This window comes from Orcinus orca, chromosome 3 (assembly GCF_937001465.1).
Source record: "Orcinus orca chromosome 3, mOrcOrc1.1, whole genome shotgun sequence".
In the NCBI taxonomy this organism is placed as follows: Eukaryota; Metazoa; Chordata; class Mammalia; order Artiodactyla; family Delphinidae; genus Orcinus; species Orcinus orca.
Window position 1 is genome coordinate 141994183 of NC_064561.1, and position 20307 is coordinate 142014489.

The following is a 20307-nucleotide window of genomic DNA, read 5'->3' on the forward strand; positions in this document are numbered from 1 at the left end:
TCCATGATGCTTTGGAAATTTAAAAACCTGGTCCTTCACCACAAGTAGTCTGAGAAGCCCTGAACTAGACAGATGTTGTGCATGGGCAAAGTCTCCTGTCTCCCTGACGGGGATATTCCTCATTATTAACCCACAAAGTGGCATTCTAGAGAAGGAAGTGACAGATGGGGTAAAGGAATGAAAGACTATTTTAGAAAATGTGGTCAGAGAAAGCCTCTGTGAAATGGTGATGTTTGAACTGGGGAAAGAACATTCCAAGCGGTGGGATATAATAGCAAAGTTTTGGGAGTTTGGGAAAGGGCATGGCATGTTCGAGGAACAGAAAGCAGACCAGTGTGGCCGGATGTGAGAACGGAGGGAGGGTGGTGAGAGATGAGCTGGAGAGGCAGCACAGAGCCCGATTTTGCAGTCACACAGACCTTCTCCTCTCTTCCCCTCCTACGCTGTAGATAAGAATTAATGAACCACAGGCACCTGGTATGTGTGAAAAGTGTGTGAATATGTCTGAATAAGGGCCTTATTCAAAACGCACTTGAAAAAAACAACCAAATGTTATCTTACACTTGGCTTTGGTTGTATAGAAAGAATTATCTCTATGTTTGCAGCCCGGGAAGTGGACTGAACAATAATAACTCTCACAAGAATTTAGGGGGTGGGGTCCCCATACCACAGATTAAGACTCAAAAAGGCTCAAAAAGTTATATAATTTGCCCAAATCACGCAGTTAACAAGAAATAGACTCAAACTCATGTCCTCTCCACTCTATTTGACTACCTTTTTTCAAAATGAGTCCAAAACAGCCCTTTTACAAGTGTGAAATTGTCTACATTTTAATTTGGTTTTGGTAATGATATAAATGGGCACAGAAATATAACAGTTATAGAGACTGCATCTATTTTGAGAAGTCCTCCTCTGTGTTAGTTTCTTGAAGCTTCTGTAACAAATTAGCACAGACTTCGTGGCTGAGAACACAGAAATTTATTTTCTCACAATTCTGGAAACCAGAAGTTCAAAATCAAGGTGTCAACAGCACCATACTATCTCTGAAGGCTCAAGGGGCAATCTGTTCCTTGCCTCTTCCAGCTTCTAGTGGCTCCAAGTGTACCTTGGCTTGTGGCTGCGTCATTCCTATCTCCGGTCACATGAACTCCACTTCACTATGTGTGTCTCTTACAAGGACACTTGTCATTGAATTTAGGGCCCACTCAGATAATCTAGGGTGAGTTCAACTTGAGATCCTTAATTTGATTACATAGGCAAAGACCCCTTTTCCAAATAAGGTCACATTCACAGATTCTGAAAATTAAGATGTGGATGCATCTTTGGGGTGGAAGGGCACCACTGAACCCACCACACCCTCCCTGCGCTTCAGCCTGGAAACTCTTCCCAAGCAGTCAGTTGGGGACTCATCAGGCTCAGCTCTCTTGTTTCTCTTCTCCCAGGGATCTCTGGCCTGCACTGCCTGCTGTCTGAAAAATATCATTTCAAATATTTTGCTTAGTTTTCTAGCTGTTTAAGCAGGAGGGTAAATCCAGTCCCTATTACTCCAGCATAGCCAGAAGCAGAAGCTGCACCAAAGTGAAGTTCATTGAGCATAAAGACCTTTCCTATCTTACTGATGGCTGCATCATCAGTGCCTATCAAAATGACTGGAGCATAGGGATATTTCCATAGCAACTGATGAATTAATGAACAAATGAATTAAAAGGAGGTTAATCTATTCAGTTGGCAGAAAAATGCCTTTGGTTTTTAAGTAAAAATAAAAGACACATTTTTCATTTTCACCAAGAACTTCACTGAACAACGTATTCACCCTTTTGTTCCACTACCTTCTGCCATTTTTCAGGCAACTTCATAATTCCATCTTCCCAAAACTTTTTATCTTTTTTGAGCAAAGAACTGTTCCAGGTGCCTTTTACAGTCTTCCAGGGAATTGAAAATTTTTCCATTAAGAGAATTTTGTAAAGAGCAAAATAAATAGAAATCCAAAGGTGCAGTGTTTGGTGAATATGGCGGATGAATCAGAACTTCCCAGCCAAGCTGTAACAGTTTTTGCCTGGTCATCAAAAAACATGCAGTCTTGTGTTATCCTGATGGAAGATTATGCGTTTTCTGTTGACTAATTCTGGACGCTTTTCTTCGAGTGCTGCTTTCAGTTGGTCTAATTGGGAGCAGCACTTGTTGGGATTAACCGTTTGGGTTCCCAGAAGGAGCTCATAATAGAGGACGCCCTTCCAACCCCACCATTAACACAACATCACCTTTGGATGAAGACCGGCCTTTGGTGTGGTTGGTGGTGGCTCATTTCGCTTGCCCCATGATCTCTTCTGCTCCACATTATTGTACAGTATCCACTTTTCATCACCCGTGACAATTTGTTTCAAAAACAGAATGTTTTCATTACGTTTCAGTAGAGAATTGCATGCGGAAATACGGTCAAGAAGGTTTTTTTCGCTTGACTTAGGTGGAACCCAAACATCAAAGCGACTTACATGACCAAGCTGGGGCAAATGATTTTCAACGCTTGATTTGGGTATTTTGAGGACGTCGGCTATCTCCCGTGTGGTATAACGCTGATTGTTCTCAATTAATGTCTCAACTTGATCGCTATATACTTCAATTGGTCTACCCAACCCTGGAGCATCGTCCAGCGAGAAATCTCCAGCATGAAACTTCGCAAACCACTTTTGACATGTTTGATCAGTCACAGCACCTTCTCCATACACTGCACAAATCTTTTTTTTCCTTTTTTTTTCTCTGTTTTTACCTTCCTTGAAATAATAAAGCATACATATGCCGAAAATGTTGCTTTTTTTCTTCCATCTTCAATATTAAAATGCCTACACAAAAATTCACCAACTTTGAGAGGGTGGCATGGACATATATACAGTACCAAATGTAAAATAGATAGCTAGTGGGAAGCAGCCGCATAGCACAGGGGGATCAGCTCGGTGCTTTGTGACCACCTAGAGGGGTGGGATAGGGAGGGTGGGAGGGAGATGCAAGAGGGAGGGGATATGGGGATATATGTGTACGTATAGCTGATTCACTTTGTTATACAGCAGAAACTAACACACCACTGTAAAGCAATTATACTCCAATAAAGATGTTAAAAAAAAATTCACCAACTTTGATGTCTTTTTTTAAATGCACGCTGATAATGACAGCTGTTACAATACAATCTAACAAAATTGTTTCAGATAAAGACAACTAAGTGCTGCTAGAGCCATCTTACGGGAAAAAACGAACGAACATTTTGACCAACCAAATAAATCCTTGATTTTGCTCGAATCCTTGATTTTGCTCGTGTTTGGGACCAAGTGACCACAGCTCCTCTTACCTCAGTCAGTTGGGTGAGCTTAAGCCATCTCTCCTTAACTGAATGTCTGCTAATGTAAGCCAAAGTGTCTTCACCAATTCACTCTCGGCCTCCAAAGTCTGGCTTTCATGGTTAATGCAAAAAAAAAAAAAAAAAAAAAACCAGCACTGGGAAATTTAAGAAATTTATCTATGGAGCACATTTTGCGTAATGATTTATAAGAAGTAGGTTCTGCCCATGTTTTAAATAAAATGAACACAGGGTGTTTGTAGGGGAAAGGCTGATGTAAGGAAGGTAAGTGGGTCCTAGTATTGTCACAAGGGAACTGAGGCCAGACAGCCCTGTTGATGGGGAAAATATGAGAGGCAAGAGATAAGAAAGAAGCCTGTCTATGGAAAAACACAGTCCATATCAGTAGATCAAAACAAATGTGGCCATATACGAAGAAAAATGGTTTCTGCTTTTATTTCCATAGTCACACACTAATTAAGTTAAAAAATTTTATTATCATTATCAACAGCATTTACAAGATCATCTTCTATATGACTATTTGACTTATCCAAAAACCTGATTGTCTTGATTGTAGAGCTTTGTTTTGAATTTATTATACCAGATTTTTAATAACAAATATAAAACAACAGGCTTGTTTTAATAAGCCTAAAAATACAGAGGTAGATAAAGAACAAGATAGAAATCTCCTACTTTAATTGCAATCCCCTGAGGTAACCAATATTAACAGTATATCTTCATACATCTTCCTCTGTTCCTATGAACATACATGAACATATTTACATATACAGTGGTGGTTGCTGGTTTTATAAAGATGTGAACAAATGAAATATATAACTTTTTTCATTTAATAATAGATTAGAGTCATCCTACCAGATAAATTCATATAGATTTACTTCAGAGTTTTAAATCTAGAGTATGGATTTACTACCATTTATTCAACTGCTCCTCAAATGATATACATTTGGGTGATTTGAGGTTTTTCCACAACATATAATACTGCACTAAACACCCTTGTGATTGCACACTGTTTTAATTTTATCGCCATGGATATCTGAGCCCTGAAATCCAACCTTTCAAACGCTACTTCCTTTCCCCCATCCTCCCTGTCATTTGGAGAAAAGAGCTGAAGGGAGACTAAAGATGAGCTGTGAAAGCCAGTAATTACTCCATACAGCACATGGCCAGCAGCCTCCTGCTACAATATTTACGTGCTATTCCGTTGAGATGGCACTCTGCTCACATGACCCAAATGCAGTTCGCACTCCACCAAGAACACAGCTGAATCCAAACTGCATTGGCAGCTTTGCACATGCTCCGTCTGGCCCTGTGAATCCTCACTCACCCATTGAGATTTCTTTTGGTTTAAAACAACACACCAGCTGCTGAGGCTCCGTTACCTCCAGTATTTTCCTGGCCCAGATCCAAGGCAGGTGGCCCTCTATGAAAACCATTTTTCAAGGTTTGAGCTTTTTTTTTCTGTATTTGTTGGGGGATAGAGTGTGTATAATATTTACACGTGGGTATAGCTGATGAGTGAGACCATAGGAAGTAACTCTTTTTCCTGTCAGGTATTACAGGAATAACATTTACCTATTTCCATCATTTGCCTTGACAAAGACCGGCAGCTCTAATGCACACTTAATTCTCAAACAGAGGTCTGGGCAAGGGATGCTGTAACTGACTGTTGTGTTGACTGTAATGTGTAAGATGGTGTTTTCTCCTCTCTAGAGACCTGGATGCTTTTTGCCATTCTGATGGTAAATGATGAGACAGGCAACCATGGATTTCAGCACTCCATCTGTGTTTGATCAGCAAAAAGGTAAAAACGCTGCTTTAACTCACCCTTGGTTCTTTGCATCTTTAGTCCAACGGTAGGGATTTGCACTTGTACAGGGAGAGAGAGTAATGTGTGTGTGTGTCTGTGTGTGGGTGTGGGTGTGTGGGTGTGATGTGGGAAGAGGATTTCACATAGGAAACAAACCTGTTCTAAATGTTCACTTCTCATTTGATAAGCATTTAGAAGGGAAAAATAAGCTTATGGTCTATTAGTCTTGCTAAAGTGCTCCTACCTACAAATTTTAAAAATTGGGTTTCAAGCACACCAGCTATTTCAGATAGTATCATCTTTATTCTCATTAGCTTTTTGTTCAAATCTTTAAAATATATACATTATAATAAGTAACATAAACCCAATATCTCATTGCTATAGTTTCATAAATATCTCTTGATTCCCTTCAGGAATATATGTTGCCCAGATTTATGCTGTAGTTGATATATTATTTCATCCGAGGTTGTGTAATGACTTATCACTATGTTATTATTTGCAGTGAAAGGATATATCTTTCTTACTCATAATTCCCAGTGTGGAAGTAATTTTCCACACAAAACGATTGCTGTGAAATTGATCCATCCTTATAAAAAACATGTATTCAGCCATTCAGTCTGTGCCTGTACATTTTGCATATGAAGTGTGTGCGTGTATGCATGTATATGTATATTATATATATACCTATGTGTAATTATGCATCTTTTCTCTGTAAGTACAGAAAATTTCCATTCTTTAAATGTAAGTAATATTTTAGAAGATTTTTTAAAAACATATCTGATATCTAAACCACTTTCAATACCGTCTGAGTATTCCTCAGAATCCTAAGATCCTTTGGTCATTTACCTGTTTTGGCTACACCGTGAAAATGGTGGTCTGCGAAAGCCTCATTAAGAAAAGTCATTGCTTCTTTCCTTTTCCCTTTTCCTGCTCTAGGCCATAGTGTGTTTACTACCTACCCTTCAAGCTACATCTGGTTTCATGGGTAAATTATTTCAGTTCAGTGCTTTGTCAAGTTACAGACTTACATTTAGATTTCTGAGTAACTACTGTGTGTGTGTGTGTGTGTGTGTGTGTGTGTGTGTGTGTGCATCTTCAGGATGTGCCAGTTTACACAGCATTGGGCTAGGAACACCATAGAGAAAGTGATTGTTACAGTTGTGCCCACCACATCCTTTGTACAGTTTGTATCACTGACGGCAATCAGCAAAAGTGAAAATATGCTTAGATCCAAAGACCTCATACTGGCTAAAAAATGACATTTTTGAGCTGTGCAATTCAAAGAGAAACACAATGGGTTTATTTTTTTTTTATTTATTTATTTTTTTGTGGTATGCGGGCCTCTCACTGTTGTGGCCTCTCCCGTTGTGGAGCACAGGCTCCTGACGCGCAGGCTCAGCGGCCATGGCTCACGGGCCCAGCCGCTCTGCGGCATGTGGGATCTTCCCGGACCGGGGCACGAACCCGTGTCCCCTGCATCGGCAGGCGGACCCTCAACCACTTGCGCCACCCGGGAAGCCCTGGGTTTATTTTTTAAGACTAATTTGAGGGAGCTAGAACTGACTGCAGAGCACTAGCCCCTCGTAATGAATCCCTCTGTTCCAGTGTTGTGTCTCCTAACAGGACTGAGCCCAAAACATAGTTAAAATATTAATTTATAATATTTATTTTCTTAAAACACCTTTCATGTGAGCAATTCACAGCTATTTCTCCACCCTAGACCTGATTCTTCCCCTTGTAAGTTAACCCTCTCCCTGACACCTCCATCTCTATTTTTCAGTCATTTCTCTCCAGAGGTGCTGTGGTATGGTGGAAATAGCATGGGCGACGTAGGTTAGAATGGCAGAATAACTACTTCTTAGCTGTGTGATCTTAGCAAGTTACCTGACCTCTCTGGGCCTTAATTGCCTCAGCAGTAAAATAAAGGAAACGATGCTCACCTAGCAAGGTTGTTGTGAGAATCTAAAATAATGTACAAAAAGCACCTGTCACATTGCCTGATATGCATTAACTACTTTCAAACTGTGGCTGCTCTTGTTATTATCGTTGCTGTTATAATTATTACCACCCTCGACTGTGAGTTCCTCAAATGCGAAAGACTATTCACCTCTCTATCTCTAGCTTGAATTTAGCAGTCCTCAGAACAAATGAGGGTTTAGTTAAGGCCAGCTGACTATACTACATTAATTATTTTCTTTAGAACTCCAGAGTACCATTTAGAGCAACCCCTAGAACAACAGTTAACTAAATGATACCTGAATAGTTCTATTATCACATTAACCCTTCCACCTTCTTAAAAGCATGAAAGGCCATAATAGGTTTAGACCATTGCATAGATTCTAAATACCATATTGTTGGGCAAAACCATGGTGAAGTGAGTTTCTCCTGAAAAGTTGAGTATGGGTAGGGCTTTAGTAGAGGATTTTCCTTGAATTCCTAATATCCGGGGACTCAAAGCTCTAGTGTCCACTAGCTTTACATGCAGATGTTGACGAAAGACATTACATCTGGAAAGATCTTAGAAGTCTTGTAAGACCGCTGCGACGGCATCGCCTTTATGGAATGTAGATATCGGCATTTAGGTATGACTTTGTGTCCTATTTTATTTTGCCTTCAAAAGAAAAACACTATCAAAAACCAAGGAAGTCCATGGTGTTCTCCACAACGGGTTGGCATTTGACTTGTTTGAATTATATATGGAAAGTCATTGACGGTGGATTGTTCCCAAGGTTGGCTTGATTTTTATTTTTGATTCTGAGCCATTGCATCCTCTACCAGCTGTTAATTCATCATGGGGGTGGGGGGGGAAGGAAATGTTGCATTGCTGTCCGTAAGCTTTTTAATTATTTTTTTATTAGAATTATTAAAGACTTGGCTTTCTCCTTTCATCACTGTGAGATTACAGATCTACCTGAAATGTAACACTGAAAAGAAAAACTTGGCCACATATAAAAATCACCTAGGCAGTTTTTGAAAATCTTGATGCCTGGATTCCACCACTGGATATTCCAGTTTATTTGGTGAGGGGCATGGCCAGACAAAGCTCCCCAGGAAGTTCTAATGTACAGCAAAGATTGAGAACCGCTCATTCCATCCATCCCCCTAAGATCTCAGATGGGAAAAGTGAAGCACTGAGAGGTTAAAATGGGGGCCAATTTATGATCATAACACACAGCTAATGAGTAACAGAGGGGACTGAGACCCAGGTGTTCGCTATCCAGACAGCAGACTGAGAAGTTTCTTTCCAAAGGCAATCTCTGGCCTTAACAGCTACTTTGAGGTGGAGGTAGGGCTCAGGCAGCTCTGGCTTATGGTTGCCCAGAGAATGGTCAGCAATGTGCACTTGGAAACTATGATGAATAATGACCTTCAGTTTGGCTCAAACCAAAACCAGGTGGATTTGGTAAGTCTGAGTCCCTCCAATTGCATTTTTCTATTTTTCTCTTTAGCAGAGGTAATAAGACAACCCCATGCCAGGGGCTCGGGGACAGATGGACATTTGCTCTAGTCCAGTCTCAGTCCTCATCCCAGTTGCACGGACTTGGACAAACTGGTTGATCTTCTCATCTGTGAAATGTGGATAATATTATACATTCACAGTGTTGCTAGGAGGCTTAAAGATTGTGTTATCTTCCTGGCCAAGAGGATTCGGCTGTGTCTCTGGCTTGCCCTGTGAAGCTGTGAGGGAGGAAGCCTGGGTCTTCAGAGCTCTCCACTCCGGCTTTGTGCTTCTTACTTTCACCACGGCAACATCTCTCTGGTCCCACGTGTTCTCCCTGGCTGTCTTCCCTCTCAAAGCCCACACGCAGAAAAGGGCCTGTAGTAAAATCATTTACTACAGAACACAGAGGTTCCTACTGAAGTTGAGACTTCAGTTATGTAACCAAAGATCCCTGCATGAGGAGGAACCCAGGCCTCCGAGAGAAAATAGAAACGACAAGGGAGGTCCCAAGGGCCTCACCCAGCCCAGCCCTGCCCCAGCTCTGTAAGAAGGGTTTGAGGAAGCTGAGCGGTGTGTCTGCAGGCACCTCTGGGGGGTGTGGCCCACCCTTACAGGTTTTTCTCTGGTAGAGCTGTTGTGAGAATGCGAGGAGGGGCTCGGCCCTCCAGCCCAGATTTATACAGAGCATCGTGTCCTAGGGCTGCTCTAACAAATTACCATAAACTGAGTGGCTTCAGACAAGAGAAATGCAATCTCTCACAGCTCTGGAAGCCAGCAGTATGAAATCAAGATGTCAGCAGGGCGTGTGCTCCTTCCGAAGGCTCTAGGGAAGAGTCCTTCCTTGTCTCCTCCAGCTTCTGACTGCCGTGGCTTCATCACCCCAATCCGCCTCCATCTTCACATGGCCTTTTCCTCTGCATGTGTGTCAGAACTCCCTCTGCCTCTCTCTTATAACAGTACATGTGCTTGCATTTAGGGCCCACCCAGATACGCCAGGATAAGCTTCTACTCTCAAAATCCTTAACTCAGTCTTTCAACATGTGAGGTGACATGCACTCTTTTGCCATATGAGGTCATAGTCACAGGTCCCAGGGACTAGGACATGGATATACCTTCAAGGCCACCATTCAGCCTGCTACTTGGCATGAAAAAAGGTCAGATCTCAAGTTCCTTCTCAGAGGTATACAGTCTCATGGCTGGGTTTTTGGTAAAATCTATTCTCATTTAAGTCGGAAGAAAGGTTGGCATTTGGGAGGTGGGATGGAAAGGGCATAAGATAAAATGGCAAAACTGAGGTTCAAGCCTAAACCTGTCTGACTTCAAAACCCATCTTTTTTCTACTGCAATACTCTTCCTTGATCAACCATACATTTTAATGAAGAAATAAGCCATTAACAAAAATTTCAATTAATGAAGCATATATTTTTACAATCAAGCTGTTATCCCTTGTATTGTGGATTTTTAAAACTCCCACATGCATATGTGCTGGTTTTAATTTCCAACTTTTCATCCAAACTGGGAACACCAAACAAAAAGAATTTAGAGTGCACAGATATGCACTTTGCTGAAAAAGCAAAAGTTAAAATTCTGATGTGACAAAGGAAGCATGCCTCCAAAGGAAGAATAAGCAAATTTTCAAAGGGGTTTGGGAAGAAAGTAGAGAAAAGGCAGGCAAAGGAGACAGGAAAGAGAGGGGATGACTTGGGCTCAGTTGATTTGGGGCACAGACCTTGAATGGGATGAAGCCCAGGAACACTGAGGAGAATTCTGTGATTGATTTTCAGATTGATTGGTCCAGATACAGGAAGATTAGCTGGCAGGTGACCATTCCAGAGGTTCAGAAGCAGATTATCTGCTGCCTGTGGGAAAATGCTCAGCCTTCTCCCTCTCTTGGTCAAGAAAGAGGAACAGAGGGAAGAAGTAACAGGAGAAGAATTCTTTTTGCAATTTTCTTGCCCACTCAAGACCTAACCCGGGCAAACACGTTGCCTGGAAGCCTGCCCCTCCCCCTCCTCTGCCTCCTTCTTTGTCCTCTTTCCAGCACACAGGAACTTCCCTTCCATCAGCCAGCTCCTGAGAAAGGTGACACATCAATCCACTCCCAGCCCCTCTTCTGGACCTAGCTAGAGGGAAGCCCCTGACTGATCTTATCCAATTACCATTCACTGGCTTAGAGAACCATGAAACCGAAAGTGATTCAGTGGATTGGGGTTGAGGGGGGTGGTGTCGTTGTCAGCATTCTCCACCATAGGACAACTACAGTGTCCTCGGGAATGGGGCCTCTTGCCTGACTGTGCTTCGCAAGAAGGAGAATCTGGGAGTGGTACGCAGAGGGAATGAAGGCCCACCTGGTGAGCCAGATCTCCTGAATCAACCCTGATGTTACGTCCCACAACTTGGCTAGATCAACTTCAGAAGGCAAATCCTCAGCTTAGCCCCTTGTCTGGAAGTCAGCTGGGTCACCACACTGAGCTTTTCATACCATCTCTATTCATTAACTCCATATTTCTTCAGTAATTATTAAACAACTGTGTTGATGAACTGATATCCATAGATTTTCCCTTTGAGGCAACCATTTGGATGCAAGGATATTTTAATGGAGCCTAAAGGAAGAACCACTAAACTTGTAGCTATTTTTATTCCCAAACAAGTAGAAAAACAAACCTCTCACCCATCCGCAAATATAGGACAAGGTGAGGAGGTAAGGGTCTAGATGCACTGAGGCCCAAGGTTGGTGTAAAAGATGGGTATGGGCTGGACACCGTGTTGCAGAAAGACCACATCCACCCAGGAGTCATGTTTAGCACACTTGTAAGCCTAATAAATAGGTCCGTGTGCTTAATAAGAGCCCTAACTTTGTTTTCGCAACGTAAAATTTTAAAATGTCAGTTGCTTATTGATGAGGCCACTCTTGTTTTATTGGGTCCATTGGGGGAAGAAGTGAAGGGACAATGTTCCAATCTACATGGGAACTATTTCCATTCCTAAAAGTATCCTCAGAATTTAAAAAATATACACATATAACATTTAATAGCATTCTAATGCTTTTTTAACTTTTTGTTTGAAAATAATTTCAAACTTAAGGAAACATTGTAAGATCAGTATAAAGAACACTGTCTTTTACCCAGATTCACCTGTTAACATTTTACCCCATTTGCTTTATTGTTAGCTCTTTCTCTGTGTCCATCTCTACATCTCTTTGTATCTCTCTGTTTCTCTGTCTCTCTGCCTCTTTCTCTATATGTATGTATGTATATGCTTATTTGTGTTTGTGTGTGTGTGTATACATGTGTATGTACTTTTATCTCATCTGCCTGCATTCCAATTTTGTCTATTGATCCAATAATGTCTTTTATAGCATTTTACCCCCAGTACAGGATCCAGTCTAGGATTAGGTACTACATTTAGTTATCAGGCCTCTTTATAGTCTCCTTTAGCCTGGAACATTTCTTTAGACTTTCTTTGTCTTTTATGACATTGACATTTTTGAACTTATAGTCTCTCTCTTCTTTTAATACCAAGTTCCTCTTTATGGGTTTGTCTGACGCTCCCTCACAACTAGATTTAGATTATGCATTCCCAGCCAGAACACCACATGGGCAACGTATCCATCTCAGGTTATCACAATATGGTTTAAATTCTTTTAGATGGTAATTTGATGTTACAGGTGTTGCACTATTAGATATCAACTGGTTCTTACAGAGTTTTTTAAGTACTGGGGTTTCTTTCTAAATGTAAAATTAGCATCACCTTCTTCAAAATATTCAAGCAATACAAAAAAGAATTCAGTATAGGAAGTACTGTATTCTCTTAACTAGCAAAGGGCTCTGTTCCTCAGAGTCTCTTAGCCCCAGCCTGTTCCCAGCTTCTCGGCTGCCAAGATAAACCCTAGCAACTCAACCTCCATGCGGGGATGGGGAGTAGCTTCCAAATGGAGACAGAGATCAGGCCAAGAATATTAACCAGTAGTAATAATCAGAAGAAGAGCGATAACTCTGGTTTATTAAGCAGCTCCCATTTATTAAACCAGACACTGTGCAAAACTTTCACTCCTATCATCTCACTGGATCCTCAACACAGCCTGTGAGATAGATTCCATTTCTAGTCCATCTGAGGTTACATGACTTATCCAAGGCCACACAGGACAAAGGCAAAGCTCCCATTTTTAACTCTGTTTTCTGACTCCCAAGCCTTCCTCACACTCTTGTTCACCATGAAGTTATACTTTTTGGATTCTTACAACCCACCTCATCAATCCCTTCCTTCATGACTCCTAGCACAAAAGAAAATAAAGGTGATGGCAGCTAGGTTTGCTCAAGTCTCCCCAGGGCTGAGCTTCCATTTGCAATGAGTTCTGCCCAGTAGGCTCAGCTTAGTGACAGGCCGACCTCTTCCATGGTAGGCGTGGATCCAGACTTATAGCAACCTGCCTTTAGAGCAAAGAAAGACACCAGAATCCTAGGAGGAGGAGGAGGTGGCTAAAAGGGTAGAATTCACTGGAATTCGACCTGTGGAACTGATGTGAGGGGAATTGGGAATTTGTAAGGTCAGGCTTCCACCCCAGAAGCTTCTGAAGCCAGGTTCTTTATCATTTTCCTACTCAACCTATTTGTTCTGTGCAGCAACAGGTTAACATTTCTCCAAGAGACATTTCAGAGGGCCCCGACCCTGTAATCAAGGTCACAAATAAATAGCAATTGATAAAGAGGAAAGAGAATTATTTTAACCTTGACATCCTAAGCTTTGATCCTGGGTGACCCCAAGATCATTCCTCTGTTCTCTAACTCACAACAGTAAATCAGAACACAGTTTGGTGTTCAAAAAACAACAACAACAACAAAAACACCTTACTTTTAAGAATCATGAGAGGAACACCTGAAATTCATCTGAAATGACATTTTTATCCTTCTTACTTAGTGCTATTCAAGTCAGCTGACTCAGCATGACCACTACACAGAGGTCTGGGGATGGGCTCGCAGCTGTCTGCTTTCAGGTGGTCACTGCAGAAGCCGGGCCAGATCCTGGAAGTGTTTTGTCTTAGAATAGTAGTAACTTGTAGAATTGAAAGGAACTCACTGAATGTGTAACCCAGCTCCCTCACTTTTTACATGTGAACGCTGAAACAGAGGGGTTAGCAGTGGTACAGTGTACTGGACTGTAATGGCCACTGGAGTCACACCAAACAATTCAAGTCCCAGTGCTGCCACTCTTTTTACCGACCCTTTCCAGTCAGGCCCCAGCAACGGTCCTTCTGCTGGTGTCATTGGAGCCAACAGAATGAGCCTGAGTTTGGTTCAGAAGTAAAGGCGAGTTTTCTTCTTTGCTCAAAGAATGGAGAAACACGAGCTCACTCTCTAGAGGACCCGCTGTCCCTACAGGCTGTGGGCGGGGCTGCTTTATAGGATCTCCTCAGCGGAGGGGGCGGAGCTCTCTCAGGGCGGGCACAGCCGTACCGCTCAGGCTCCAGAGCGCAGGCCCGGAGCAGCGTCTCTGCCCACGGCCGGCGGCCATCTTGAGTTGAGGTGGTGTGTGCAGCAGCGCTTCTGCCCACGCCCAGAGCTGAGGCGTCTCGCACGGGCGCTTCACCCGAGGAGGACCTCTGGTCTGAAGAGCCAAGTACAAGTACGAGGCCTCTGCTCGCGGCTCCCTGTGAGCAAGTGAAACCAGACTAATCACAAAGGAACAAGAAAAAAGGTTAGACTGTATTTTATTACCCAGATTCTATTTTTCCATGAATTGTTAGTGGGCTATGCTGGTGACACTTAACTGTGTGACCCAGCTGTTTAACATCTCTATACCTCACTTTCCTACCTTGTAAATTAAGATGGTGCTATTACAAAGGATTGTTTATAAAGATTGAATTAAGGAATACATGCAAAGTACCTGCAACCACTGCTGGCCCATAGTAATCGCTCAGTAACTGCTAGAGGGTGTTATGGGTTTGTTATAAAGATGGTTATAACAGTCTTCAGAGGATTGTTAGAAAGATTCAATGACATAATACATACAAAGCACTTGGAACCATGCCTGGCCCAGAGTAACCACTTAGCAAGTGCTAGTGATTCTTATAGATGACTTACCTAAGGTCATATGGACAACCGGTCTTCCCTGGTCAAGAGAACATCCAACCCTCAAGTTACCTCCCCCTCTGTAATGAATTCATAGCATAGCACTCCTTTTTTAAATTTTATTTTTAAAATTTTTATATAATTTTTAAAGGTTAATTTCCATTTACAGTTATTACAAAATATTGTCTATATTCCCCATGTGTACAGTATATCCTTGAGCCTATCTTATATACAATAGTTTGTACCTCCTACTGCCCCCTTCCTCCCTACCACCACCCACTGTTAATCACTAGTTTGTTCTCTATATCTGTGAGTCTGCTTCTTTTTTGTTGTATTCACTAGTTTGTTGTCTTTTTTAGATTCCACATATAAGTGATATACAGTCTTTCTCTGTCTGACTTACTTCACTTAGCATAAGGCCCTCCAGCTCATCCATGTTGCTGCAAATGTCAACATTTCATTCCTTTTTATGGCTGAGTAGTATTCCATTGTATATATACACCACATCTTCTATATCCATTCATCTGTTGACAGACACTTAGGTTGCTTCTGTATCTTGGCAATTGTAAATAATGCTGCTATGAACATTGGGGTACATGTAGCTTTTTGAATTAGTGTTTTTGTTATATTCGGATATAAACCCAGGAGTGGAATTGCTCGGTCATATGGTAACCCTGTTTTTAGTTTTTTGAGAAACCTCCATACTGTTTTCCACAGTGGCTGCACCAATTTACATTCCCACCAACAGTGTAGATGGGTTTCCTTTTCTCTACATCCTTGACAACATTTGTTACTTGTGTTCTTTTTGACAATGGCCATTCTGGCAGGTGTGAGGTGATGTCTCATTGTGGTTTTGATTTGCATTCCCTGATGATTAGCGATGTTGAGAATCTTTTCTTTTGTGTGTGTGTGTGTGTGTGTGTGTGTGTGTGTGTGTGTGCAATTGCTTTTATAAACAAATTTTAGGCTGGAATAAGGAGCTCCTAGTTCATCATGTTGGAGATTGTCCTTGCTGCTATAGGCTGTTGAAGTGTGCCTCCCTTATGATCTGGTTGATGTGGGAATAAGGACCGTGGCATACCGCATACTCCTCATATAAGGACTGAGGTGTACTCTTGTTGAGTTCAGCAATGATCTGGTTTAAGCTGCTTTCTGATACAATTCTGTTTCTGGGGAATTAACACTGCTGCTCCTGTCATTATCATTGCTTGAACATGCACACACTTTGGTTCCTCTTAGTGGTTCCTTCCTTATTGTGTTTCGTTGCATCCTGAGACTCCTGAAAAACAGGGTTTCTCTTACTCCTTTTGGACTGGGGAGAATGGTGATTGTCCTCTTAATTATCATTCCTTCTTCTTTTCTGCTTATTGTTCAGTGACTGTGTTTCTAATTCCAACAGCATGTCGGTAATTGGGTCTACATTCATATTTAGGACAGAGAATACATTAGTACTGGCCAAAGTGGCCCTGGCAGAATTGGCCGAAGAAGCAAAGCAGGATGATGGTGAGGACCAGAGATGGACCAGTACAGGCCAAAGTTGCCCTGTAAAAACATTCTGGCCTGGCATACCTCCCTAGTCCTGGCCCCAAAACCCTAGAAACCTTGAGTATCTTTTCATGTACCTGTTGGCCATCTGCATTTCCTTTTTAGAAAAATGTCTATTCAGTTCTTCTGCTCTTTTTTTTTTTTTTTTTGGCTGCGCTGGGTCTTCGTTGCTGTGTGTGGCCTTTCTCTAGTTGTAGTGAGCGGGGGCTACTCTTCATTGCGGTGCACGTGCTTCTCATTGCAGTGGCTTCTCTCATTGCAGAGCACAGGCTCTAGGCACTTGGGCTTCAGTAGTTGTGGCACATGGGCTTAGTTGCTCCGCAGTATGCGGAATCTTCCCGGACCAGGGCTCGAACCCGTGTCCCCTGCATTGGCAGGCGGATTCTTAACCACTGCGCCACCAAGGAAGTCCCTTCTGCCCAGTTTTTAATCAGTTTTTTTTTAATGTTGAGTTATGTGAACTATTTATATATGTTGGATATTAATCCTTTATCAGTCATATCATTTGCAAATATTTTGTCCCATTCAGTAGATTGTCTTTGTCGATGGTTTCCTTTGCTGTGCAAAGCTTTGGAGTTTAACTAGGTCCCATTTGTTTATTTTTGCTTTTATTTCCTTTACTTTAAGAGACAGATCCAAAAAAATATTGCTGTGATTTATGTGAAAGGGTGTTCTGCCTATGTTTTCCTCTAGGAGTTTTATAGTATCCGGTCTCACATTTAGGTCTTTAATCCATTTTGAGTTTACTTTTGTATATGGTGTTAGAGAATGTTCTGATTTCATTCTTTTACATGTAGCTGTCCAGTTTTCCCAGCACCACTTACTGAAGAGACTGTCTTTTCTCCATTGTATATTCTTGCCTCCTTTGTCATAGATTAATTGACCATAAGTGTCTGGGTTTATTTCTGAGCTCTATATTCTTTTTTTTTTTTTTTTTTTTTTGGCTGCATTGGGTCTTTGTTGCTGCATGCGGGCTTTCTCTAGTTGCAGTGACCAGGGGCTACTCTTGGTTGCTGTGCACAGGCTTCTCATTGCAGTGGCTTCTCTTGTTGCGGAGCATGGGCTCTAGGTGTGTGGGCTTCAGTAGTTGTGGCATGCGGGCTCAGTAGTTGTGGCTCACGGGCTCTAGAACACAGGCTTAGTAGTTGTGGTTCATGGGCTTAGTTGCTCCGCGGCATGTGGGATCTTCCCAGACCAGGGCTCAAACCCGTGTCCCCTGCATTGGCAGGTGGATTCTTAACCACTGTGCCACCAGGGAAGTCCCATCTGGGTTCTATATTCTTTTCCATTGATCTAGGTGTCTGTTTTTGATAGCACTACTTTTTGTTTGGAAATTGGAAGGGGCAGAATTTGCCTAGCAAGAAAACCACATCAGAAAGAAAATAATTCCCAGAAAAGCTCACAGGTCTTGGACTACTTCTACTTTCCCTTTCCTCTTTTTCTGGAGTTCTATCCTCTCAGTCTAAGACTTGCCTTCTAGATATAACTCATCCCATTGCTTAAAAGCCAGCCTACCTGTTAGCTTCCACTTTCCATGCTGGTGCCAGGCAGGTTTCTAGACTTTCTATGCTGTTCTAGGAATCGATCTAGTCTTGAAGCACAATCTTACTTTTAAAATTATTATAGTTTCATAATGTTTTACGATTTGATAGAGAAATCTTCCTTTGACACTTTTTTCAATTTTTTTTGTTTTTTTTTCAAATTTTTTTTTTTGTTTTCCTCTGTTTGTTTTTGCTTTTGGTGTAGTAATACATTCACACAATTTCAAGGTATAAAACAATGTACGGTGAAAAATCTCCCTTCACACCAACCCCTCCAGCCATCCAAATCCCCTCCTGGAAGCAAAACAATGTAAGCAGTTTCTTATATGTCCTTACAAAGAGATTCTATGTATAGATAAGCAAATACTTAAGTATATTCTTTTTTTTCTTCTTCAAAGCATAAATTTATCCATTTATTTTTACCAGTGAAAGTCAGTATCATTTTTCTGAGCCCGCCCCCCCAAAAAACTTTTGGAACTTTCACTGAAATGACATTAAACTTAAAAATGAATCTGTATAATAATTAAAATTAGTTACACTATTTAGTTCTCCTATCTGGAAACATGGCATGTATCTTCATGAATCCAACTCTTTTCTTAGTTCCTTATTTAGATTCTGAATATTTATTACTGGGTATTTTATATTTTCATTTTAGTGTGTTATTTTCAATGTAAGGAGGAGTTAGTTTTCCTCATATTATTTAATATAGAAGAACTATTTAGTTTCATATTTATTTTTAAATCTGGCTAACTTATTAATTCTAATGGTTCTCTGGTTAATTCTCTTGTGCCATCCTGGTGCACAGGATGAAACCAGATGGACTGGTTTAAGATCCTGCTCTGCCATTTAATAACTGTACAACTTAGGGGAAATTATTAAAGCTCTCTGTGCTTCAATTCCCTCATCTGTAAATAGCGTAAAGATACTACCTACTTCATAAAATTGTTGAAATACATAAATAGCTTAATTCAAAGGAAACTGTTAGGACAGTGCAAAGAACATGAGTAAAAGTTAGCTTTGATTAAACTTTGATAATTTTGCTCTTTATGATTATTATCTCATTTCTTTTTGCTTCATATATTACTGCATTAGATAAAATTTGTCTTCTTTCTTTCCCTATTTTTTCACTATTAGGTGTGGTGTTTGAAATTGATTAGAAACAAATGTAGTTAATCATATTGATAATGAAATCTTTTATTCCTAGTTGTTAAGCTTTTTTAAGGAACAGATATCAAATTTTATTAAATGCCTTTCTATTCTTTATTCATATAATCATATATTTTCCCTTTGTTCTACTGATGTGATATATTTTATTAATAGACACCGGAAAATCAAAACATCTGTATTCTAGAATAAACTCTGTTCAGTCATGGTGTATTATTCTTTCAACATCCAACTTAATCTGATCTCGCAGAATTTAATTTAAAACTTAAAACTGAGTTTACAAATTGGGTCCATCTATAGGTGCCTGTATGCACATGTCTTTGGCAGTTTATGCTAGCCTTAGAAAATAAATTAGAAAAATTTCATTCTCTTTCTGTGCTTCAGTATGAGAACTATTTGTTCCTTGGTTATTTGACATTTATCTTAATATTTTAAAAGAATTCGCTCAACCTCATATTAGAATCCTTATGCTATTACCACTAACTTTAATTCTCTCCTTGGTGTACAAACAGCTTCTCATAGATGCATTCCCAATTTTCAGTTAATGTGTAGATTTTATTTTTTCTACAAGTGAGTATAAACTGTAGCACAATGATGTCTCTCCAGCAGAATAATGAGCTGCACAGCTTGTGGAGTGTAGGATATAGGCTGCTGTGAGTAAGAGAGAGTGGAATGTGGAATACTGTCCAGCACCAAGAAAGGTCACAGGTTCACTGGAATATATGAGGGCTTCGCCACCTGAGTGAATGGGCAGCGATAGACAGTAGTGCACATTGGTCAAGAGGGTTGAATCTGAGGCCTGACAGCCTGCAGCCTTATCTGAGTTTCACCACTTACTAACTGTGTGACTTTGAGTAAGTCACTTTCCTGCCCTATGGCTCAGTTTCCCCATCCATACAGTGGGAATAATTCTCATAAGGTGAGAATTAAATGAGTTGATTTCTAGAAAAGGTTTAGCACAGTACCTGGTGCATAATAAGCGTGGCATATTGTTGACCATAATTATGATTGTTATTCAGACAGTGACAGAGACCCCCTGGAACAGTGGATGCTTTCATAACTACTGGGAGACATTGTTGTGCCGTCAAAATGGTTGTATTGAACTTTTGCTAACTTTAGGATTGTTCTGAGTTTAATTCCTTCAAATATGCTACCAAAAATTCTAGAATTCAAAACTGTGCAGGAAACACAAAAAAGCTAAGAACCTTGACTATAGACAGACCACAAGAGTCTTCGGAATGTGATTGAGATGCACTTTGGCCACATTCCCACATTCATGCCTATACCGCTGCAGAGAAGTTAGTTCTGGGATCCATGCTTTCCAAGCCGCAGTTCCAGTGAATGGGCTGTAGGAGGAGCCTCCTCCAAGGTGTTATTGAGTTAGTACTATA

At 41.0% G+C, this 20307-nt stretch overlaps 1 protein-coding gene across 1 annotated transcript in view; it reads left to right on the top strand.

Moving 5' to 3' along the window:
* The first annotated feature begins 5062 nt into the window (after positions 1–5062).
* Positions 5063–20307, top strand: part of ANKRD55 (ankyrin repeat domain 55) — a 100603-nt gene continuing 85358 nt past the window's right edge. Inside the window, exon 1 of the mRNA XM_033437869.2 lies at positions 5063–5150. Within this exon, the coding sequence (XP_033293760.1) occupies positions 5093–5150 (58 nt within the window). The 5' untranslated portion in view covers positions 5063–5092. The remainder of the gene's footprint in view (positions 5151–20307) is intronic.